Below are 26,363 nucleotides of genomic sequence, written 5' to 3' on the forward strand. Positions count from 1 at the left end.
CGTTAAGATGAGTCTATGTAAAATGTGATCTTTGTGCATATAGGCTTTGAGTTCATACAGACCTCTGGGCTCTCTGTTCCACGTATGTTCTGCCCGAGCATGTTTTGGCCTTTATGGTCAATGAGTTGCTAAATCTCACTCAAATCCTCCAAAGATTATTTGCCTAATGGCGAAGATTTGTTTTTAACTTATTGTGCTCATATAAAGATATGTGCTCCTCAAGCCCTGTACCAAACTACAAAAGCATTAAGAGAACACAGAACTCTGCAAGACCCTGCATCCCAATAGTAACTGCCCATAACTTTTTGAACAAGCCTCTTGTCAAGTCATCTACTGTCTTCAAGTTTGTGGGTGGAGGCTGGACCACAAGCATAAACGCACCTACAGAAGTTAAGGCCCATAATGTAAACGTAAGGTAACGCTATAGAAATTATTCGGGTCACTATCAAAATGTAATGACTTGTTCCTTATTCCATTTCGGACAGAATTTTTTTTATCATTATTATTATTTATTTTTTTTCGTCACGAAAAAGGGAGGTTTTTTGGGTTGGTACACTAATTGTAAGTGTATTTTCTGTGTTTTATGTTGATTTAATAAAAAAAAAATAAAAAAATAAAATACAAATAAATAACAAATCTATTAAAAAAGTATTCTGCTGCCTGGTATCAATCGAGTCCAGTGGTTGGGGACCACTGCCTTAGGGGGTGTGGCTACAGGATGAGTTCTTTGGATGCATTTCATAGAATTTTACATTACATTTTCAATAATACCTAGATACCTGAAGGATTTGTGTGTGAATGCTCCAATGCTGAAGTTTAACTGAAATCCTGGATTTTTTTTTTTTTAGAATTGTTGAAGTAGAGCACACAATTCCCAAACAGGCTGAATATTTTGAAGTTGAAACATTTGAATCCGATGAAAAATGTGTGAGTCGTGGAAATTTGAAGAATTTCCCATTGATTACAATGGGAATTTCCCAAAAATTTAGGAATTTCGGGAAAAGTGGGAATTTTTTGGAAAATGGAAAAAAAAAAAAAAAACTTGAATGGTCTGAATGACTTGAGATGGTTGGTGTTGGAATTTTTCAAATCGGTCGAGTAATGTTGAAGTAGTTACATGTTTAATTGAGAAATGGTATCGCGGAATTCTTGAAATTTTGGGAAAACTGGGAATTTTGTTTTTGTTTTTTTGTCTTGCATTTTTTGTCCAAATTAAGAAAAATGTTTTGACGGTTGAACGGTTAAAATGCTTTGAAAAATGTGGAAGGAGTCATCGCCAGAAAAAAGGGTGGAAATAGGGCTTCGGAAAACCAGGAGTTCAGGAAAATCCTGGAATTTTATTTTACTTGGAGAAAAGTAGTTAAAATTTCAAAAATGGTGGAATGTGTTGAAGGGGGAATGATTTGAATCGGTTGAAAAATGTGGAAATGGTGGAAGTTTGAAAAATGGTCATTTTGAATGGGAAAAACATCCCAGAAAACCTGGAGTTCTGGTAAATCTGGGAATTTGTCAAGGGAAAGCCCGCAATTCCCGAATAGGCTGAACAGTTTGAAGTTGGAACGGTTTGAATCGGATGAAAAATGTGGAAGGTGGAGCACGTCAAAATCTGGAGAAGAAGAAAAAGTTGTTGATTAATAATAAATAGATGAATTTTGGTATAGAAAAGCATATGTGTGAATGCTTTGGAGAATTCACACAATAATGTTCGTAAATGATCTACTGTGTAAGTGCCAAAAAGAAGAGATCTAAAATTAAAATACAATATAGAAATTATTATGCCAGATCCACTCGACGTCCATTGGACCAGTCGCCCGGGGGGTGGAGGGGTCCCCACATCTGCAGTCGCCTCCAAGGTTTCTCATTGTCATCCCATTTGGTTGAGATTTTCTTTGCCCTGATGTGGGATCTGAGCCGAGGATGTCGTTGTGGCTTGTGCAGCCCTTTGATTTCGGGCTATATAAATAAACTTTGATTGATTTATTGATAGAAATGCACCAAATTGCAGGAAATGTAGTCTTGATTTTCAAAATTGTATTTTATTTTGGGGTTTGATAGAAATATTCCTCTTTTTCTCTCAAAGGGTGCTCATGTCCCAGGACTTACAGGGTCATAATGTGGTTTGTTTGTCTGAAAAACAATAGCGCTATCATAGTGGTGCATGTTTTGACGGCACATATATTGACTGTGTGTATTTGCTGTGATCCAAGGTGGCGTGGGGATGATGTGCCCACTCAGCGAGCAGGGCAAGCAACTGGCCACAGAGGTGTCAAACATCCTTGGCATGGACGTGTGCGGCATCGACCTCCTCCAGCTCAACGACGGCTCCTTTGTAGTCTGTGAGGCCAACGCCAACGTGGGCTTCATCGCCTTCGACCAGGCCTGCGGCATGGACGTGGCCGGCATCGTGGCCGACTACGCTCTGTCCATGCTCCCCAACCGCCTCACCCGCAAGATGTCTCTGTTGTCGGTGGTGTCGAGCACTAGCGAGACCAGCAGCGAGCCTGAGGTGTGTCCTGTGCCTCCCGGCGGCGGCTCCCTGCCCGAGGCCGTGTGCAACATGAGCGTGGGCTCCACCTCCAGCGAGAGCGACCCCGAGCTGGCCGAGCCCTTGCAGTCATCCCCCTGTCAGCCCTCGGCCCCGGGACTCCCCGACCCGGCCTACAACTTCAACACACTTCTCGCCAACGAGATCAAGCTATTGACTGAGTGAGAGGCACCATCATGCACCAGCAAACACACATTTCTGTATGCATAGCTATACACATACATAGATTCTTACAAACACATAGCGATGAATGCAAAAACAAACACAAAACATTTCTTCCTTAAACTAACTCCCTCCAAAAGATCTGAGGCTGCTCCCCTGACTCTCCTTCCTAAACCTCCTCAGTACTTAAACAATTGAAGTTCTCTGTACTCCTAACACTTGGGGCCGGGGGGATAGAGTTTGTATTTGATCCTAACCGGAGGGATTTTTAGAAGAGAAGGTGAAACGCTATAGGAAATAGATGGTGTGTTTCCATCAAAGATGTTTCGTCTCATACTTTTGGTGGATTGAAGACACTAGTAAAGGGTGAATCTTGCAGCGCTTATTATCCAGTTACAGTGGAACATCCGAAGTCGTTCTGTCACGCTAACTCCCTCTGAAAAACACAAAAATATAGTACTAAAACGAAGTAAAACTACTCACCCTTCGAATATGCCTGACACCTTATAGAGAGAACCACGGTTTTGGTATACAGTAGTACCTCGGTTTACGGGTTTATTAATTGGTTGTGTGATGGAGCATGTAACCAAAAATACTTGCACGGTGGTACCGCAACTTAAGATTGCCATAACTTAAAGAGGGAGTGCAGTTTTTTGGAATGGTGCCAATAAATCAAGAAACAGTCGATAACCTAAATGACTTTGGTTATAATACATAGAAAACACACGACTTTACTGTGAAAGTAATGAAAAATTGTACAATGTAATTGCAAATACTGTAATGTCACAAGCATGCAAATACTCAAACATTTTAGGTATTATTCTGTCTAAATTCAAGATTTTGCAAATTGTACATTTAAATTTACACCATGACGCTTAAAGGCCTACTGAAACCCACTACTACCCACCACGCAGTCTGATAGTTTATATATCAATGATGAAATATTAACATTGCAACACATGCCAATACGGCCTTTTTAGTTTACTAAATTGCCATTTTAAATTTCCTGAGACTTTTTTCTTGAAAACGTCGCGTAATGATGACGTGTACGCATGACGTCACGGGCTGTTAGGAATATGAGCGCTGTGTACACACACAGCTAAAAGTTGTCTGCTTTAACGGCATATTTACACAGTATTTTGGAGATCTGTGTTGCTGAATCTTTTGCAATTTGTTCAATTAATATTGGAGAAGTCAAAGTAGAAAGACGGAGTTGGGAAGCTTTAGCCTTTAGCCACACAAACACACGGTAATTCCTTGTTTGAAATTCACGGAGGTGAAACTTTAGTATGGATCAGAGCGAACATGGATCCCGACTACATGTCAACCAGCAGGTTTCGGTGAGAAAATTGTGGATAAAAAGTCAGTTCTTACCGGATAAAAGCTGCCGTGGACTCGCCTGAGACACTGCGCGTCAACACCCGGCCGTGGACACACCCTTCCGACTCTCAGGTACTGTTAAACTCACTAAAACACTAGCAACACAATAGAAAGATAAGGGATTTCCCAGAATTCTCCTAGTAAATGTCTCTAAAAACATATGAATCCGTCTCAATGTAACGCGATTTTTTTTTTGTTTTTTTTCTAGTCCGTCGCTATCAATATCCTCAAACACAAATCTTTCATCCTCGCTCAAATTAATGGGGAAATTGTCGTTTTCTCGGTCCGAATAGCTGTTTTTGTTGGAGGCTCCCATTAAAAACAATGTGAATATATGAGGAGCCATCAACATGTGACGTCATCGTCTGCGACTTCCGGTAGAGGCAGGGCTTTTTTCCAGTTGCGAACTTTATCGTGGATGTTCTCTACTAAATCCTTTCAGCAAAAATATGGCAATATCGCGAAATGATCAAGTATGACGCATAGAATGGACCTTCTATCCCCTTTTAAATAAGAACATCTAATTTCTGTAGGCCTTTAAATGTTTTTAGGGTTTGTGTTAAAGCATTAGCCTAGGTAACTTTTGGCTAACAACATTTTTTGTTGTGTTTTTGTGGCAAGTGGTTATGGTTATGTCCTTTCATTGAAAACTGCACCCAAATGATCCACACTGTGTTTAAGTGAGTTCCAACTGGTTGGAGATACGGAGCATTTAAGGCTCATTTTAAATAGTGCACTTAAAGGAACATTTTGCGGAAGGCCATTTTGTGAGTTGTCCAGTGAACGGTTGTACAAATGCTTTCAATTTAAAATCCTCACGTATCGCTTACGTCTCGGAAACAGGCATTTTGCAGAGACTATTATCGGTGAAAAGGCAGAACGGCGCCGCACTGGTTAGCGCTCGTGCCTCACAGTGAGAGGTCCTGGGTTCAATTCCTGGGCTGAGGGTCTTTCTGTGTGGAGTTTAAATGTTCTCCCTGTGACTGCGTGGGTTCTCTCCGGGTACTCCCACCTCCAGAAAACATACACCTGGGAATAAGCTGATTGGCCACACTAAATTTGGCCCTAATTTGTTTTACAGTGATTTCCTGCCAGTATTTAACCTTAGGTTCTCTATATCTTTTTTGTAAACAGGTTAACAATATATCAGTTTTTATGGTCATTTACTGTAAGCAAAAACAGTTATCAACTGAAAAAGGTAAGACTTCCCTGGCCTCAGCTACTTCGTCAATCTCCTTTTGTGGGGTCCCGAGGCATTCATGGGCAGATTGTCTCCCCAACGTGTTTTAGGTCTTCCCCGTGGCCTTCTACCGTTTTGACTTGCCCTAAACACCTCCCCTTGGAGAAGTCTGAGGGTTTGGTTACATCTTACAAGGATTACTTTGACATCCGCTGTGGTAACTAGCTGTATGGATGATTGGATCTGATTGTTTGCTAACAGCTAGCCAAGAGACAGTTTGTATCCCCAAAAACCCATAAGCAGAGGTACCACTTTATACATTCATATAGATATTGCTGAAAATACTATGTTTACGTTTGTTCGTTATTAGGGAACATGACATTACAAGTCTTTTTAATTGATTGATTGAAACTTTTATTAGTAGATTGCACAGTACAGTACATATTCCGTACAATTGACCACTAAATGGTAACACCCAATTAAGTTTTTCAACTTGTTTAAGTCGGGGTCCACGTTAATCATTTCACTGTGGTCGAATTGTTGCAATTCACTGTTAAAGTAATTGATACTTGACATTTTTCCTTGTGAAATTAAAAAAAAAGACTAGTATTTACATTAATCTGCATGTGTATTTGATTGGTATTTATTAATTATATTACTCCAACAACATTGCTGCTTATGTGTTGGCTGCACACACAAAAAAAAAGCAAGACCTTTTTGACCATTAGGTCACTCACAAGTTTAAAATCCAAAATTCTAACAGTTGACATAATCGGAGTTATTTTACCTTAAAATTTCAATTCAACTTGTGAGGCTCTGCACTTTGGATGTTCTATTGTACATTAGGTAGAAATGAGCTAGCCCCTTGGCTATTCACCCAATCGTATGAAAAGCCTGAGACACACCATAAGCGACTAAACATCAATACTGAGAGACAAGCATTTATGATTGCGTGAGGTCCTCATGACAATGTGAGGACAGAGTTGAGTGCCATTAGTATTTTTTCCCCCCTCTCTTCTTATTATTATCAAGTTGTGTCCTTGTTGAGCCGTACCAGCAGCAACAGTCTGCCATGTTTTAAAACTTCAACTCAATGTCTAGCACTTTATGATAAACATATTTTCTTTGTCCGTACTCAGATTATAGTTTAAGGACACAAGATGCTGTGTCTACACTTGCAAAATATACCTCAAAAAGTGACTTGTCGCTGCCGTAGAATCATTGAAATATACAACACATATCAGCCAGGATGTTACACCTGGTTTTCCTTCCCTTTTCTCTTTTTTTTTTCCTCGTTTTACTAGCTGTTTTGTAAATATTTTCAGTATTGAATTTGCTCTGGTGGCAACTATTACGCCGGGTTTCTGCCATAAATTGTACAGAACTGACATCGAGAAATTCGGTGCTAATATTTTTTTTCGGACAGAAGAGATTTCTCTGTCATTATTCATAAAAAAAAAAAAAACTTCGGAGGGAATTTTAACAATATATTTTTCCGTCATTTTTAAAGAGAATGTTCCCTTTTTTTAGAAGGATTCAGGGATTTACTGCTGCCATCCATGTACTCTTTCCTCCGCCACCGCTGATCAAATTACGACGTCGTTCCACTTTGAGGACCTTGGTGTTGACATTTGTTTTTTTGTTGTTTTGTTTTTTTGGCCACAAATCAGGGAAGCAGCCTGGATCTAAGCCTCGCCCTCTAACCTTCAAATAGCTGACATATCCACTGGAGATATCCCCAAAAAATAATTAACGCTCCAACAAGCCAGACAAAACATAATTCAAGCAGCAATGAGAAAAAAAGGTTACAGTATCAAAATGTGGTGTAATACCATAAATAACATGCACTTGCTCCTTTACTTGTTCTATTATTGTTCATTGTTTTCTTCCTAATTTATATTTTTTAAAGACAAAAAAAGTGGTTTGTGTGCACTAACAGTGTAAAAAAATATATATATTTGGAAGCTTGTTTTCTGATGCTAAAAAAATAACCCCACAAGACACCAGGAAATGCAGCATTTTCCCCCCTGGGGGGACAAAAGCTGTGCCCACAGTAGCTTCACAGATCAAAAGACTGCTGTGATGTCGTCCATTGATAAGTGTGACAAACAAACTGTGAAATCTGCCATCACATCTCCATACGGTGCATCCGAAAAGTATTCACAGCGCTTCACTTTTTCCGCATATTGTTATGTTACAGCCTAATTCCAAAATGGAATAAATGTATTTGTGTCCTTAAAATTCTACGGACAACACTCCGTAATGACAATGTGAAAACATATTTTTTTGCTATGTTACTAAAAATAAACTGCCCAAAAGTACTGAAAAATTGTGCAACGTATTTGCAATTACATTTTTGGTATTATTCTGTCTAAATGAAAGATTTTGCAGATTTTACTTTTTAAATTTACAGCATACCTTTTATTGTTTGAAGGGTTTGTGTTAGAGCATTAGCCAAGGTAACTTTTGGTTAACAACACGTGTTTTTGTGGCAAGTGGTTTCTGACTTTTAAGGGGTTATGGCTATGTCCTTCGTTAAAATCTGCATCAAAATGTGTTTGAGTTCCAACTGGTTGCAGATTCGGAGCGTTTGAGGCAAATTTTAAATAACTCACTTAAAGGAACATGTTGCGGAAGGCCATGTTGTGAGTTGTCCAGTTGATTGTTTTACAAATACTTTCATTTTAAAATCCTCACATATCGCTCATGTCTTGGAAACAAAGGCATTTTGCAGATACTATTATTGGTGGAAGCAGTGGTTAACTCTCGTGCCTCACAGTAAGAAGGTCCTGGGTTCGATTCCTGAGTTAGGGTCTATCTGTGTGGAGTTTGCATGTTCTTACTAAAAAAAATAAACTGCCCGAAAGGTGTGCCAAGCTTGTGGCATTGTAACCAAAAACCTGCTCAGTGGCCTTTATGGTCAGAGTGTCCGCCCTGAGATTGGTAAGTCGTGAGTTCAAACCCCGGCCGAGTCACACCGAAGACTATAAAAATGGGACTCATTACCTCCCTGCTTGGCACTCGGCATCAATGGTTGGAATTGGGGGTTAAATCACCAAAATGATTCCAAACGCGGCCCCCTCATCTCCCAGGGGATGGGTCAAATGCGGAGGGTATTTTTTTTAAATTTATGTCCATGTAATTTTTTTGGGTTGTTTTAATAAATTTGCAAAATGTAAAAAAAAAAAAAAAAAAACCTTTTACATTGTTATTGTGGACTATTGTCTGTAGAATTTTGAGGACATACATGGATTTATTCCATTTTGGAATAGGGCTGTGATCTAACAAAATGTGGGAAAAGTCCAGCGTTGAATACTTTTCGGGTGCGCCGTACGTCCCAGTATCAGCACACGTATCCCCAGTTGTTCTGGTCCTCCTTTGTTAACAAGTGTTTGTATCATTCCACCGTTTTGTTTACATGGTCTCAGATCAGCCAGTGACAAGGCACAAAGCATATGCAGACAGCACCTCTATCCCCAGTTTTTTGCAAGCATTTCATTCGGGGACTGGCTTGTGTGTGTGTGTGGTATACCGCGTACGAATGGTGTGGGATAACAACGCTTCTGATGCCAATATCATACAAATCATCTAGAAAGTGTGCTTGACCACATGCATGTGTCCAAAGTCCGGCCCGTATACAGTACAGGCCAAAGGTTTGGACACACCTTCTCATTTAAATGCCTTTTCTTTATTTTCAAGACTATTTACATTTGTAGATTGTCACTGAACGCATCACAACTTTGACACCTGTGAAGCGATGATCACGATGATCTCCTGCTGCCCCCACTATGGATTGGACTTTACTATTATGTTAGATCCACTATGGATTGGACTTTACTATTATGTTAGATCTACTATGGACTGGACTCTTATTATTATGTTAGAACCTCTGTGGACTGGACTCACAATATTATGCTATATCCACTATGGACTGGACTCACACTATTATGTTAGTTCCACTATGCACTGGACTAACACTATTGTGATGGATCCATTAGGGACTGGACTCTCACTATTATGTTAGATCTATTAGGGACTGGACTCTCACTATTATGTTAGATCCCCTACTGACTGGACTCTCACAATATTATGCTAGATCCACTATGGACTGGACTCTCACACTATTATGTTAGATTCACTATGGACTGGACTCTCACAATATTATGTTAGTTCCACTATGGACTGGACTCTCACACTATTATGGTAGATCCACTATGGACTGGACTCTCACTATTATGTTAGATCCACTATGGACTGGACTCTCACTATTATGTTAGATCCACTATGGACTGGACTCTCGCAATATTATGCTAGATCCAGTATGGACTGGACTCTCACTATTATGTTACATCTGCGGTCCCCTCCAAGGTTTCTCATTGATATCCCATTGGGTTGAGTTTTTCCTTGCCCTGATGTGGGATCCGAGCCGAGGATGCAGCCCTTTGAGACACTCGTGATTTAGGGCCATATATGTAAACATTGATTGATTGATCGAAATGAAAACCCTTTCAGGTGACTACCTCTTGAAGCTCATGGAGAGAATGCCAAGAGTGTGCGAAACAGTAATCAGAACAAAGGGTGGCTATTTTGAAGAAGCTAGAATATAAAACATGTTTTCAGTTATTTCACCTTTTTTGTTAAGTACATAACTCCACATGTGTTCATTCATAGTTTTGATGCCTTCAGTGACAATGCACAATGTAAATAGTCATGAACATAAAGAAAATGCGCCTAATGAGAAGGTGTCAAAAATGTTACCCTGTACTTTAAAGTAAAATTAAACAGAACAAAATCAAGGATTCCATAAAATAATAATTAAAATGTAAAAGAGATCATTTTCCATAGCATATCATGACCCACTTTGTATTTGTTTGAGCATGTGTGACAAAGAGAAACGTGGAACATATCATACCCAAGTGACTTTGGACAGCCTGGATAAACTAGAAGCCCAACATGATGTCAACTCTTGATTTGGTGAATAGTTAATTTTTTTCTCTGGAAATGACACAATGTATTAAAAAATATGACTTATCCAATGTTCTCAAATGTATAATTTGGCCCTCTCTCTCTCTCGCTAAAGAAACAAAAAATCAAGTTGATTTTGACTTTACATAACTTAAAGCAGTCATTTTGTGAAATTTATTTTAACATTTAAAAACACTTCCTTGTGGTCTACATAACATGTAATGGTAGTTCTTGGGTCAAAATGTTTCATATGTTATATTTTTCACACCGTTTTCTGACCGCCCGTGTAGAATGCACCGTTTTATTTACGTGCCGAAGACATACTTTTCAACCTTTCCGATTTTCCCGGGAGACTCCCGAATTATAGTGCCCCTTCCGAAAATCTCCCGGGGCAACCATTCTCCCGAATTTCTCTCGATTTCCACCCAGACAACAATATTGGGGGCATCCTCTACCACCTGTCATCACGTCCACTTTTCCTCCATACAAACAAAAAACAGTCACATAATATGTGCGGCTTTTACACACACATTATAGTGAATGCAAGGCATACTTGGTCAACAGCCATACTAGTCACTCTGAGGGTGGCCGTATAAAAAACTTTAACACTGTTACAAATATGCGCCACACTGTGAACTCAAACCAAACAAGAATGACAAACACATTTCGGGAGAACATCCGCACTGTAACACAACATAAAAGCAAACAGACCAACTTTAGACAACAGCTCTTCGGGTAAACCTTTACTACATATAAAGAAAGCCGCTGCCGGAACTGGAAAAATAAGTCATTACATTTTTTACATTTTACATTTTGTAGGAAGGAAAGATTTTTTTATAAATGTAATTTATAAATATCTTTGACATTTTATGCTGACCACAAATACACAAAAAAGGTACTTAAGAAATGTTGGTTTTACGTTACAGGACCCCTTAAAATTATGAAATAAACACAATATCTTTATATATATATATATATATATTTTTATTTTTATTTTTTTATTTTTTTTTTTTTACAAAATTATCAAATTTATGACCTTTGTCGCAAATGTAAGCATTTTTTTTTAGGTCCTAAATTAAGCATTCGCAAAGATAAAAATGACAAAATAAACAAAAAATATGGATATCCATCCATCCATCCATCCATCCATCCATCTTCTTCCACTTATCTGAGATCGGGTCGCAAGGGCAGCAGCCTAAGTAGGGAAGCCCAGATTTCCCTCTCCCCAGCCACTTTGTCCAGCTCCTCCCGGGGGATCCCGCGGCGTTCCCAGGCCAGCCGGGAGACATAGTCTTCCCAACGTGTCCTGGGTCTTCCCCGTGGCCTCCTACCAATTGGACGTGCCCTAAACACCTCTCTAGGGAGGCGTTCGGGTGGCATCCTGACCAGATGCCCGAACCACCTCATCTGGCTCCTCTCGATGTAGAGGAGAAGCAGCTTTACTTTGAGCTCCTCCAAGATGGCAGAGCTTCTCACCCTATCTCTAAGGGAGAGCCCCGCCACCCGGCGGAGGAAACTCATTTCGGCCGCTTGTACCCGTGATCTTATCCTTTCGGTCATGACCCAAAGCTCATGACCATAGGTGAGGATGGGAACGTAGATCGGCCGGTAAATTGAGAGCTATGCCTTCCGGCTCAGCTCCTTCTTCACCACAACGGATCGGTACAACGTCCGCATTACTGAAGACGCCGCACCGATCCGCCTGTCGATCTCACGATCCACTCTTCCCCCACTCGGGAACAAGACTCCTACGTACTTGAACTCCTCCACTTGGAGCAGGGTCTCCTCCTCAACCCGGAGATGGCACTTCACCCTTTTCCCGGAGAGAACCATGGAGTCGGACTTGGAGGTGCTGATTCTCATTCCTGTCGCTTCACACTCGGCTGCGAACCGATCCAGTGAGAGCTGAAGATCCCGGTCAGATGAAGCCATCAGGACCACATCATCTGCAAAAAGCAGAGACCTAATCCTGCAGCCACCAAACCAGAACCCCTCAACGCTTTGACTGTGCCTATAAATTCTGTCCATAAAAGTTATAAACAGAATCGATGACAAAGGGCAGCCTTGGCGGAGTCCAACCCTCACTGAAAACGTGTCCGACTTACTGCCGGCAATGCGGATCAAGCTCTGAAACTGATCATACAGGGAGTGGACCGCCACAACCAGACAGTCCAATACCCCATACTCTCTGAGCATTCCCCACAGGACTTCCCGAGGGACACGGTCGAATGCCTTCTCCAAGTCCACAAAGCACATGTAGACTGGTTGGGCAAACTCCCTTGCACCCTCAAGGACCCTGCCGAGAGTATAGAGCTGGTCCACAGTTCCACGACCAGAACGAAAACCACACTGTTCCTCCTGAATCCGAGGTTCGACTATCCGGCGTAGCCTCCTCTCCAGTACACCTGAATAGACCTTACCGGGAAGGCTGAGGAATGTGATCCAGCGATAGTTGGAACACACTCTCCGGTCCCCCTTCTTAAAGAGAGGGACCACCACCCCGGTCTGCCAATCCAGAGGCACCGCCCCCCGATGTCCACGCAATGCTGCAGAGTCTTGTCAACCAAGACAGCCCCACAGCATCCAGAGCCTTAAGGAACTCCAGGCGGATCTCATCCACCCCCGGGGCCTTGCCACCGAGGAGCTTTTTAACTACCTCAGCAACCTCAGCCACAGAAATAAGAGAGTCCACCACATAAAATATGGATAGTACTGCAGTATTGGCCACTGGAGGAGACGCAACCAATCAGAGCATGCTGTCCAGTATCATTGCCACTAATTGGCTCAACCTCAGAGAGCATTACTATATTAGATTCAAAGGGTGACTAAGGGGTGTTAATGTTGACAAATTTATTTAGAAAATATACATATATTTTTTAAATGATTTAGCAATGAAAATATTTGATGTATAGTTAATGATTCCTACTTTTCAAAAATGAATTTGTCGAGGTCATATAAAAATAATAATAATAATGGATTAGATTTTATATCGGGCTTTTCTGTTATTAGATACTCAAGGCGCTCACAGAGAAGTGGGAACCCATCATTCAATCACACCTGGTGGTGGTAAGCTACACTATTACATCATATCCAGAACCAACAGCGATAAAAGAAGGGAGCCTCTACTGCAGGGGTGTCAAACGTACGGCCTGCAAACTGGTTTTATCTGGCCCCCGGGATGAGTTTGCTAAGTATAAAAATGAGCCGAAATTTTTGAATGAAAGAAACTGCTGTTCGAAACGTGTCCACTAGATGTCGCCTTAGCAATTCTTTGTAGTTGATGTTACATATGTAAAAAAAAAAAAATTAAGTACACGATGTTAGTCCACCAGTTGAGGGAAATGAGCAAACTTAATATATATAACATCCTGTAAATTGATTTTGATATTGTTTTTTTTATCTTGATGGATTGAAAATGAACACCAATGAGATGACTGATGAACATTATCACATGATTTATTCACAAAGTATAAATAACGACAAATAAAGATAAAATAGTATTAATGTAAGAGTAAAAAAATAAAACCCCAGCAACATTATGATTTGTAATTTTTTCAGAATGTGCTTGTTCTATTTCCAAACAAAGAAAACAATATGAAATTGTCTTTATTTTTAAGTTATCGTGCCGTGATTTTACCAGTCTTGGGAGTAGATTTTTCTCCATGTGGCCCCAATCTAAAATAAGTTTGCCACCCCTGCTCCACTGTCAAAATGTATTTCTTTTTTTTTTTTTTAATACTTGTGTCATTTCCTGTCCATTCACCATGTTAATCAACTCAAAATATATACAAGTTGGAATGACTTTTGAGGTTATTTTGTGTATTGGGACTCACAAAGCACAACTAATACATTCTTCGCGCGACTAATGTGTATTTGCTTCATGGATACAACTGAAAAAAGGGAATTTAAGGAAATAACTGTGTTTTCTTGTTTTACTGCCTCTGGAAAAAAAGAATGAGAATGCCAAAAAAAAAAACTGCTGTGTAACCGAGTACTAATATGGGTCGTGGTAAGAGGATTGTTCTAAGGATTATGTGTAAATATTTTGGAAGGAATGCATTGGATGATCCAGTTGATGACAAAATAGTCTTGGAGGAAGGATGAAGCAAAGTTCAAGCAGGACAATATTAATATTGAGTCATGATTAGCTAGCGAGGTTTGGAAAGTACGACGCGGTTGTTACACACATGCCCTCATTTTTCTTATGCTGGTCATCATTCTGAAAGTGTTACGAAACATGCTCCAAAATGTGTTATCAACAAAATGTTCAAAATGGTGTAAATAATTCCCTCTTTCATATTCATTTGATTTTATTTCCTTTTTTTTTTTTTAGATTAAAATAAAGACAAGTGATTATTCAAAACCCAACTAAACTGTGTCCTCTCTCTGTTTTAAGATTTGTGTTTTTATATAAAAACCAGGATTGTAAAGGGTTGTTTAGATTATTGCTTATTTATGAATTATTAAGCACAAAGCGGAGACTAAAGTATAGTTTTTTTTGGACGGTTGCTAAATACATTTTGTAAATGTTGCCCTTAAATAAAGCTGGTAATATTTGTTTGATTTCTGACAAACCTTAAAGATGGTATAAATAAAAAATTAAAATAACGTTTAAACCTTTAAAGATCAATGATTTGGAATTTCGACCACAATTCTCTCAAAAAATGTGCTAAGCAAGAATGGACATTTGACATAACTTCCTTGATTAATTAATGAGAAATTACGAATGATTTATTGTTACATTTTGTTTTAAATATAATGTGTATTTGTTAATTTGATAGGGAAATCATAATAGAGGTACTGAGAAAACAGACACTTGTTTTTGTCCCTCGCACCCGCCCATAAAAATAAATACAAAAAAATAATAAAAATACAAATCACAAAAAAAAAAAAAAAAAAAAAAAAGTAATGATTTGCAATTTCACCACAATTCTCTGGAAAAATGTGCTAAGCAAGAATGGACATTTGACATAACTTCCTTGATTAATTAATGAGAAACTATGATTGATTTATCGTTAAAAATGTTTTGAATATTTTGTTTATTTATTCATTTGATAGGGAAATCATGAAACAGGTACTGAGAAAACAGATATTTTTTGTCCCCCCCCCCCCCCCCCAAAAAAATTATAATAATAAAATACAAATCACAATAAAATAAATGAAAATTACAAAAATAAGTCATGATTTTTAATTTTACCACAATTCTCTGGAAAAATGTGCTCAGCAAGAATGGACATTTGACATAACTACCTTGATTAATTAATGAGAAACTATGATTGATTTATCGTTAAAAATGTTTTGAATACTTTATTTATTAATTTATTAGGGAAATCATAAAACAGGTATTGAGAAAACAGATATTTTTTGTCCCCCATAGCACCCCCTACCCCCACCCCCCACAAATTATAATAGTAAAATACAAATCACAAAAAAAAAAAAAAAAAAAGTCACGATTTTGAATTATACCACAATTCCCTGGTAAAATGTGCTCAGCAAGAATGGACATTTGACATAACTACCTTGATTAATTAATGAGAAACTATGATTGATTTAATAATGTCAGGTTTTTATTTATTTTATTTTTTTTTAAATATTTGTTTATTCATTTGACAGTGAAATCATAATATAGGTACTGAGGAAACAGACACTTGTTTTTGTCACTCGCACCCTCCCCAAAAAATAAATACAAAAAAATAATAAAGATACAAATCACAAAAAAAAAAAAAAGTCATAATTTGCAATTTGACCACAATTCTCTGGAAAAATGTGCTAAGCAACAATGGACATTTGACATAACTTCCTTGATTAATTAATGAGAAACTATGATTGATTTTATGTTACATTTTTTTAATATAATATTTTTTATAATACAAGTACTGAGAAAGCAAGACACTTTTTTTCCACAGCACCCCCCCCCCCCCACCCGCCCAAAAAAATAAAACAAAACATGAAAATAGTAAAAACAATACTAAAATAACCCCCCCGCCCCCCAGTGGGTAGCAATGTACTGCCTTCCTCTTCACCACAAGCAGATAGAGAATCAGACGAATTGACTAAAAGAAAAAAAAAGTAACAAACACAAAAAAAGACAAACCTACAGAGAAGTGTCACTGAATAAAAACAACAACAACAAAAAAGAGTTACATTCATTTTTACATACTGGATTTCCTTGAATTGCCGCAGGGCATATAGTATGCGCCTGCCTGAAATTACTGCCGGGTTAAACTCGCTTCGCAAAATAATTAGCGCATGCTTAGTGTTACCGCCTGGTCAAACTCGTGACGTCACGAGTGACACTTCCCCTGTCATCATTTTCAAAATGGAGGAGGCTGATTTCAATACCGGTAATTTGAAATCGCATAAAGGGAAGAAGATTAAGAGCTATTCAGTAGGATTTAAGGTCCAAGCTTACATCACACTCAAATTTTTACTGCATACCTTTGGTAAGTGCCGGAGTGAGATGAGGTTTTAAATGAATTAGCGCATACTTACTTTTACCGCATGCCTTTGGTAAGCGCAGGAGTGAGAAGAGGTTTTAAATTAATTAGCGCCCTGGTGGAAATTCAAGGAAATACAATATGTCGGTCATAACTAACAGAAAGTGTATCCACTATGATCTGCATGGAATGCTGGCCACGTTTTTGCACCAAAATTCCCCCCGAAAGGAGCAGTTTTCCTTTGACAATGTTGTCAGTCCTCATCTACTTTTATGATATAAAGTGGTTCGCTTAGTTTTACACTTAAATAATACTAAAATCTTATTTAAGAAGGTTTTGATGGTGAGTTTGATGAAGTGTTTTCCATATATTTAATATTTAGCTTCTCCATATTAGTGGAGGACGCTCGCATTTTGGGGGGGAATTTAATGCTGGGTTTGCTCATGCAGGCACTGTGACAAAAACAAGTCCAGTCCGTAATGTTATAAACTTTTCTTTTGTACAAATATAAATTCAGTGGCCGCTGAATGGCTGAAGTGAAGGAAGCTTGTGTTGGTTTGTGTGAGCGCTGGGTGTGGCGCCTATCCAGGAGTGGACTGTGGAGCTGTGTTCACCAGCTGCAACAAGGCCCGGATGGGCTCCGTCAGGTCATGGTTTGGTATCATCTGGCTGGCTTGCAGTGCCGTGCGTCCAAATCCCAGTGCCTGACACACACACACACATACAGGTTATCTTTTGGACTGGGGACCAAGTTTTTGATCATCACTTGTGGGGACCACCCTTTCTACAGGTTGTGGAGGCATACAAATGAGGTAAAATGGCCAGTTAGCTCATACACGTCTTTAAATCTATGGATTGATGAAGTAATTTGCTGATCTTTCTTACTGGGGACCCTAGGGAAAAAATAATTAATATGGTTAATGGGGACCAAATCTAAATCATTTTGCGTAATTCACACAAATTTGTTCGTGACTACTGAGGACCATTTAAAAAAAAAAAAAAGTTCTAAATAAATATGACATGATCCTCAGAATAAAGCGCTACAGCTGTCCTCTTATAGGAAGTTTCACCACTTAAATATTAAAGCAAATCCTGCATCTTCTGTGACATTACTGAAAACTGCTATTTAGCAGTAATGAAGTTGTCTGCAATTTTCCACAGAAGGATGGAAAATTCTGAATGTGAATCATACTTTAAGGTAATAATGTTTTATAACCATACTGTATGAAAATGTCATCCTAAGGAACACTAAAGCAGATTTTGTTTTTGGAAAAGTATATTAGTTTTAACTAAGGATGGATACCATACAGAATCACAGTACTACTAATGCCAGGATAACAAATGTTTCACTTTTCAAGAAAATACATTTTCTCTTTTACCAATATTTGAAACATGTTGACAAAGTAACCCAAATTTTCCTGTTGTGGGATCAATAAAAAATTGTCTTATCTTACCTTAAACCAGTGGTTCTCAAATGGGGGTACGCATACCCCTGGGGGTACTTGAAGGTATGCCAAGGGGTACGTAAGATTTTTTTTTAATATTCTAAAAATAGCAACAATTAAAAAATCATTTATAAATGTATTTATTGAATAATACTTCAACAAAATATGAATATAAGTTCATAAACTGTGAAAAGAAATGCATCAATGCAATATTCAGTGTTGACAGCTAGATTTTTTTTGTGGACATTTTCCATAAATATTGATGTTAAAGATTTATTTTTTTGTGAAGAAATGTTTAGAATTAAGTCCAGATGGATCTTTATTACAATCCCCAAAGAGGCCACTTTAAGTTGATGATTACTTCTTTGTGCACAAATCTTTATATATAATTGAATCACTCGTTTATTTTTCAACAACTTTTTAGTTATTTTTATATCTTTTTTCCAAATAGTTCAAGAAATACCACTACAAATGAACAATATTTGGCACTGTTGTACAATTTAATAAATCAGAAACTGATGACATAGTGCTGTATTTTACTTCCTTATCTCTTTTTTTCAACCAAAAATGCTGTGCTCTAATTAGGGGGTACTTGAATTAAAAAAATGTTCACAGGGGGTACATCACTGAAAAAAGGTTGAGAACCACTGCCTTAAACCATAGAAATAAAATACAAACGATATGTCCCCATACCGTCAGAGGTCCCTTAAAGGTGACTGTGTAAACAGAGCGATGTCCCCATTAAGGAAGCATTGCCAGAACAAACACACACACACACACACACACACACACACCGGAAACACAGACAAGCAGCTGCAGCTGTCACACCATGGAGAGAAAAGCTGATTATGTAATATCAACTGGCCTGTATGTTTTAGCCCACTTAGCCGTTTGGACATGCTGACCTGCTCTGTTATTAGAATTAGTGTATTTTTATGGAACCAAAAAAAATTTGAATTGAAATTTCAAAAAATATTTACAAACAGCTTTGGTTGCAAATTGTTGCAAAATATGTGTGGTACTTTTTGATTGCCAATCTTTTTTTTGTTGGAAAAAAAAAAAAATTGGTGGGAGATGCATATCGTTTTTTCGATTGCAAATCTTTTTTTCTTTATTTTTTGATTACGACTCACTTTTATTAATCTTCTAAACAAAATGTTTAAAGCCCTTTTATTGGTCTGTAGCTCTCACTAATTGTGCCGAGGGTGGAAATAGGTATACAGTATGGTGGCTATGGTCACACCATCCTCTGAGGCTGACTCGTAAAAAGGCCAAAAGATTGAAATTGAGTGGTAACCAAAACAATTGTTTTGAAAATTTAAAAATATTTGTAACCAAAAAATGGCTTGTAACAAAAAACTTTTTTTTACCTAAAAATTGCAAAAATAAATATGATTGTAAGCCCCCACAAATAGCAAAAAAAAAAACTTGCAGCAAAATATTAATTTGTGACAAAAAATGGGCTACCCCATAACATTTTGATTTAAAAAAATGTAACAGAAGAAAATACAATTTGCAACTTCCCTCCTTCAAAACAATTGCAACCTATAAAAAGGAAAAACGATTAAAAATAAAAGATTTGCATCCTAAAAACATTTTTTTTGTCCAGAAAAATTATTTTCAAACAAATACATTTTTTTTTAAAGATTTAAAAAAAAATGTAAATCGTTTGTGCCAATATGATAACACCATCCTCTGACACTGACCAATAAAAATGCTTATAACCTATAATTCAAATGAGACCCCACCCACAAGTCTGAGATTAAGATATAACTAAAAAAAGAATTGGAAATTAAAAATATTTGCAAACAAAGAAAAGATTTGCAAAGAAAAAAAGATTTCTAACAAAAAAAAATTGCAACCCCCCCTCCCCAAAAACCTTAACCAAAATTGTTTGGCAGCGATTGGGACAACGGCTGAAAATTTGCATTTACACTGTTTATTTAAGTGTTGATTAATGTGCACTGTCCCAATTAAATAAATTAATTGTAATACAATACAAAAATATTGCAACCCAAAAAAAAAGATTGGGGGAAAAAAAAAAATTGGCACCATGAAATTATTTTATAAAAAACTTTTTTTTCTTTTTTTTTTTTCAAAATCCATTTGTTAGGCAAATATGATTGCAAATAAAAAAACTATTGTTCACAAGTTTGAAACCAAACAAGGTGTCATGATCCATGTCCTGGATCATGTTTTGTTATGTTCTGTTAGTTTTGGACTCCATTAATTCCTGTTTTTCAGTGCACCCTTGTTTGTTTTAGTTACCATGGTTACTTATTATTTCCACCTGCTTCAGATTACATGCAACTCAGTATTCTTCTTTCTCCAAACACGACGAGTTGAGTTTATACCAAAATGGATACATGGATCATACAGCAGAGGATTGAGAGAATGTAATGTGGTCAGATGAAACCAAAATAGGACTTTTTGGTACAAACTGAACTCGTCATGTTTGGAGGAAGAAGAATACTGAGTTGCATCCCAAGAACACCACACCTACTGTGAAGCATGGGGGTGGAAACATCATGCTTTGGGGCTGTTTTTCTGCTAAGGGGACAAGACCATTGATCCGTGTTAAGGAAAGAATGAATGGGGCCATGTATCGTGAGATTTTAAGCCAAAACCTCCTTCCATCAGTGAGAGCTTTGAATGGTTGACCAAATACTTATTTTCCACCATAATTTACCAAAAAAATCTTTAAAATTCCTACAATGTGAATTCCTGGATTTTTTTTTCACATTCTGTCTCTCACAATTGACGTGTACCAATGATGAAAATTACAGACCTCTGTCATCATTTTAAGTGGGAGAACTTGCACAATCGGTGGCTGACTAAATACTTTTTTGCACCAATGTATTATATGAGGCCGCCCCCACAAGATTGAAGTTGACTCGTAACCCCAAAAATGCTTTGCAACCAAAACTATAAATATTTGTGTTTGTTTGCATTAATACACACTTTTACGCTGTTTCTGAATGAATGGAACCAAGATAGAGTCCCTTGTTGGTGGCTGCGTAAAGAACCGAGCATCAGGAAACTAACTACTTGTGCTGACATGGCTAAAAGTTGTCTTCTTTAACCCTGACAACTGTGCGGTGGGACCTTAACGGCCTTGTAAAATCACTTCTAAATCCTGTCGCAATGAAACCTGCAGCAATGTGCTTTTTGGAAATGACTGCAAGCCACAAATTAAGGCAAAACATGGACAAATGTGGTCAGAATATCCCATTCAAAACCAAAATGACCATCATGCATTGTGACGTGAACGGTAGAAACGTGGTCTTATTCTACTCACTTTTCTTCATGAAAACAAAGAGGGGCCACGAGATGGCAGATTCTTTCACAAACACGTTTTATTTCTCACTGAAGTAAAGCGAGTATTTTGGTGCCTGGCAAAGATGAGAAAGCAGTCAGTGTCTGTTGTGTGTTTATGCTTCTACCGCTTTGCCTCTTTTATAGGACAAGGGACTACTTGTCCCATAAACTGCTGACAAGAGTGGCACTTGTTTTGTAGTTTTGGACCTGAAAATTAACCTACTCAGTGGCCTAGTGGTTAGAGTGTCCGCCCTGAGTTCAAACCCCAGCCGAGTCATACCAAAGACTATAAAAATGGGACCCCTTGCTTCCCTGCTTGGCACTCAGCATCAAGGGCTGGAATTGGGGGTTAAATCACCATAAATGATTCCCGGGCGTGCCAGTGCTGCTGCCCACTGCTCCCTTCACTTCCCAGGGGGTGATCAAGAGGATGGGTCAAACGCAGAGGACACATTTCACCACACCTAGTATGTGTGTGACAATCATTGGTTACAAAACTTAATTACAAAACTCAAAACCGGTTGAAGAAACTGGGTAACACTGACAAAGCTTAACCCATTGTTACTATAACAATCTACAAGCTTAATATAGGTTGCCTCTTTCTCTTCCCCTCCATTTTTCAGTATTCCTTTTTACTTATTTTTAATTTTTTTAATCTCTAGTTATCATTACGTATATGTATTGTTGCATTTGAACAACTGTATTGTTGATAATAGAGGTACACTATTGGTATTGCTCATGATCAATAGCGCTTTTTCTATTGTTATTTGTATTGCTCCAGTTGTAGTGTAAAAATGCTCATTGTCATTTCTATATTATTATTTATTTCGCTAACTGCTTCTTTGCTATCACTTTTACCATCATATTTGTAGATATCCTATTTGCTGATATTGTTATATTGTTGTTATTGTTGTTTTTGTCTCTCTGTCTTATCCCCCTCTTATCCCCACAATTACCCCCTCAGTCTTTCTTTTTTTCTCTTTCTATCCCCTCCTGCTCCGGCCGGGCTGCACCAAATGATAATATAAATACATTTAACAAAGTCAAATTGAAATAAGGCAACAAGAGAAGTATCCTACACTTCTCTTTTGTAAAGTAAATCTGAACAGCTGATATGGGCATCTACATCATGGTTTGCCTGAGAAGCTGGACAGGACAAAAAAACAAAAAAAAACACTGAAGTTGCCACGTTGTTTACATCGTAAATAAAAACAGAATACAGTGATGTGCAAATCCTTTTCAAAATAAATTCAGTTGAATAGACCGCAAAGACAAGATATTTAACATTCGAACTGTAAAACGTTGTTTTTTTTGGCAAATTTTAGCTTATTTGGAATTTGATGCCTGCAACATGTTTAAAAAAAGCTGGTACAAGTGGCAAAAAAGACTGACAAAGTTGAGGAATGCTCATCAAACACTTATTTGGAACATCCCACAGGTGAACAGGCTCATTGGGAACAGGTAGGTGCCATGATTAGGTATAAAGCAGCTTTCATTAAATGCTCAGTCATTCATAAACAAGGATGGGGCGAGGGTCACCACTTTGTGAACAAATGCGTGAGATAATTGTAGAACAGTTTAAGAAGAACATTCCTCAACAAGCTATTGCAAGGAATTTGGGGATTTCACCATTTAATGTCTGTAATATCATCAAAAGGTTCAGAGAATCTGGATAAAAATCACTGCACGTAAGCGATGATATTACGGACCTTGGATCCCTCAGGCGGTACTGCATCAAAAACCGACATGCGTGTGTAAAGGATATCACCACGTGGGCTCAGGAACACTTCAGAAAACCAATGTCAGTAACTACAGTTGGTCGCTACAACTATAAGTGCAAGTTAAAGCTGTACTATTCATCAACAACACCCAAAAACGCCCCTGGCTTCGCTGGGCCCGAGCTCATCCAAGATGGACTGATGCAAATTGGAAAAGTGTTCTGTGGTCTGACGAGTCCACATTTCAAATTGTTTTTTGGAAACTCTGGACATTGTGTCCTCTGGACCAAAAAGGAAAATAATCATCCAGATTGTTCTAGACGCAAAGTTCAAAAGCCAGCATCTGTGATGGTATGGGGGTGTATTAGTGCCCAAGGCAAGGGGAACTTACACATCTGTGAAGGCACCATTAATGCTTAAAGGTACATACAGGTTTTGGAGCAACATATGTTGCCATTCAAGCAACGCTATCATGGACGTCCCTGCTTATTTCAGCAAGACAACGCCAAGCCACGTGTTACAACAGCGTAGCTTCATAGTAAAAGAGTGCGGCGGGTATTGGACTGGCCTACCAATAGTCCAGACCTGACTCCCGTTGAAAATGTGTGGCGCAATTTGAAGCCTAAAACACTAAAAGGGAGACCCAGGACTGTTGAACAACTTAAGCTGTGGATCAAGCAAGAATGGGAATGAATTCCACCTGAAAAGCTTCAAAAATTGGTTTCCTCAGTTCCCAAACGTTTACTAAGTTAAAAGGAAAGGCCATGTAACACCAGGTCGGTCGGTCAGCTTTGCGTGTGCTATCAAGTTTGCAAAAGTTTTAGCACATGCAAACTTTTAGTAGATCAGGCTAGTAGTCAGAACCTGCGAAAATGCAATGAAAGAAGAGCAGACCCTCTCAAAAAAAAGAGAGAAAAGGAAGGTAAGCAGCTGGAATGTTTTGCGTCCTCTTCTACTGATGTTTTCTCAAGATACTTGAGAAAAGGAAGAAAGAGCATGGCAAAACACAGGTTACGGAAGTCCGTAAATGGTTATTCATTTATATTTATTTTTTGCTCATAATGTTAACCTTGTCATTGGACCAGGGAGACAAAAACATGCAATAAATTGATCAAAATAATAGTTGTATATGCCTCTATGCAGAAGAATGGGCTCCAGTTCTGAAGGTGACCTCCCGCCAAGTAGAGTTAGTTATCTATCGATTACTCAAAAAACTGACTTATATTATAGAAAATTACTTCCAGATTAATTTTCAGGAGCAAAAAAAAAAAACACATGGAGAAAACTTGTTAGTGAAATGTGGGTCATTATGTTTATTATGTGGGAGCTAACCCACACTAACAAACGGAAGTGTTGTGCAATTGGTGTCTGAGTCTATTTTAGTGCGTCAGGTTTGCCAAGATAGACTTAAGCTTAGACGCAGTAAAACTAAGGACACGGCCAAGGTATTAAAAGGTTAAAGGTCACATGTGATGTATGGCCAACCTTTGTTTAACTCACTCCTTTGCCAAATGAAATGGACATAACATTAGGTACATGTGCACATGTGTTATGACACCCAATAAAATAAGAGTTGTATTAAAAAGCGCCGAATGATAGCCAAATGATGGGTTAAGATGATTTGTTTACGATGTTCTAGTTATTATTTAAGCTGGAAATGACACAAGACCTCATTTTAAGAGATTGGCAGTGTTTACATTGTGTTTATCATTCTCAAGGATGTTGGTAACTTCTATTACTAGGAGAGCATTATGCACTGTGAAGTGTGGAAGGAGCAAGATGAAGTGTCTAAATTCAAGGTCAAAAGTCCATATTATGATAAAAATAATGTTTAATAAACCAATATGCTTATCCTGAATAATATTTATACTAAAGTCTAAAATATATTGCTAAGCAATAAACACAACTATAAAACTCAACTTGTTCTGCATGCTGACTTTTTGCAGTGAAGCAAACTTCTATCTTATGTTTGGTTTGCTGCAATTTGATATTTTCTAGGGCGTTATTTGCACATTTGATAATGTCTAAGAATAATGCCGCCTTGACATTTATTGCAAAGCATCACATTTCGACACAATATTTAGGATAGGATATGATAGAATAGGAAGGATAGACTCCTATTTTTCCCACAATGGAGAATGTATTAATTTATTTTCAATAAATAGTAGTGATTTGATAATAATAATAATAATAATATAATTTTTAATTGTAATGTTATAATAATATTATCATAATTGTAATTGTAATATTTTGGGGTTAATAAAATAAAAAAATATTTCTATATATATTAATTTAACATACCATTATTATGTCATTCCATTAGATTATGTATTTCATCAAATATAGTGTCATATTCAATACACATATTTCATTATGCATAGTGTGTAATCATTGTGCCATGTCATTTATTATTCATTTTCCTAATTCCCTAGGAGAGATTCCTCCATGTTGACTCATGGGACTACAAATAAGGTTCCTTTGCTCAACAAAAGGTCAACAATAATTTGTGTTGCACTGTTGTTGCAGTTTGTGGTTTGTCCTGGAGAGAGGCATATATCAATAATATCTAAACCACAGTTGTCAACCTCAAAGCCGTTTTTTAAGGCCCGACAAAACCTGGAAAAATGTGCATCATTAATCATCATATTATTTCAGACTTAGACAAACTTTAGTGATCCACAAGGGAAATTGTTCCACACAGTAGCTCAGTTACTGGAAAGTATAATGATGGAAAGGACAATGCAAGTATAAATAATAAAATATAACATATATACGTAATATTTACATAATATATGTACAGTATATTATATATACTGATATATTATATTATATTATGTCTATATCATATATACAATATATGGGAATTACCATGTACAATATAACAGTATGTGACAGATGAAGCATGAAAAAGAGAGGAAAGAGTATCTGAGCATGCAACAAACTATATTATATGATCCGATGTCACTAAGATTAAAAAAAAAAATACAAATAAATGCTTAAATATCTGCTTGTCACCCTGACTTATGATTTCATAGCAAGTTAGCCATTAATTTGTACATAAAAAAATCTAATGGATAGGCAATTGTGCAATGATATGAGGCGATTCCACAATAATAGTCATATTATTCACTGTTACAAGGGACCCAATGAGGGCAGCAATACTTGCGATGTGGCCCTCGATGAAAATGAGTGTGAAGAACAACTGTATGTAAT

The 26,363-nt window shown here is 37.8% G+C and overlaps 2 protein-coding genes across 4 annotated transcripts in view; one reads left to right on the forward strand and one right to left on the reverse strand.

The window, feature by feature from the left end:
* rimkla (ribosomal modification protein rimK-like family member A) overlaps positions 1-26,363 on the forward strand; it is a 79,465-nt gene that overhangs the window by 29,819 nt on the left and 23,283 nt on the right. For 2 of the 3 annotated variants that reach the window (XM_061903807.1, XM_061903808.1), the window contains exon 5: positions 2,208-2,706. In XM_061903807.1, the coding sequence (XP_061759791.1) occupies positions 2,208-2,706 (499 nt within the window). Of the gene's footprint in view, positions 1-2,207; positions 14,606-26,363 lie in introns of those variants that run through there. The other variant, XM_061903809.1, reaches the window with a different exon arrangement.
* zmynd12 (zinc finger, MYND-type containing 12) overlaps positions 16,219-26,363 on the reverse strand; it is a 40,783-nt gene continuing 30,638 nt past the window's right edge. Inside the window, exon 9 of the mRNA XM_061903811.1 lies at positions 16,219-17,373. Within this exon, the coding sequence (XP_061759795.1) occupies positions 17,251-17,373 (123 nt within the window). The 3' untranslated portion in view covers positions 16,219-17,250. The remainder of the gene's footprint in view (positions 17,374-26,363) is intronic.

Source organism: Nerophis ophidion, linkage group LG06 (genome assembly GCF_033978795.1).
Source record: "Nerophis ophidion isolate RoL-2023_Sa linkage group LG06, RoL_Noph_v1.0, whole genome shotgun sequence".
NCBI lineage: Eukaryota > Metazoa > Chordata > Actinopteri > Syngnathiformes > Syngnathidae > Nerophis > Nerophis ophidion.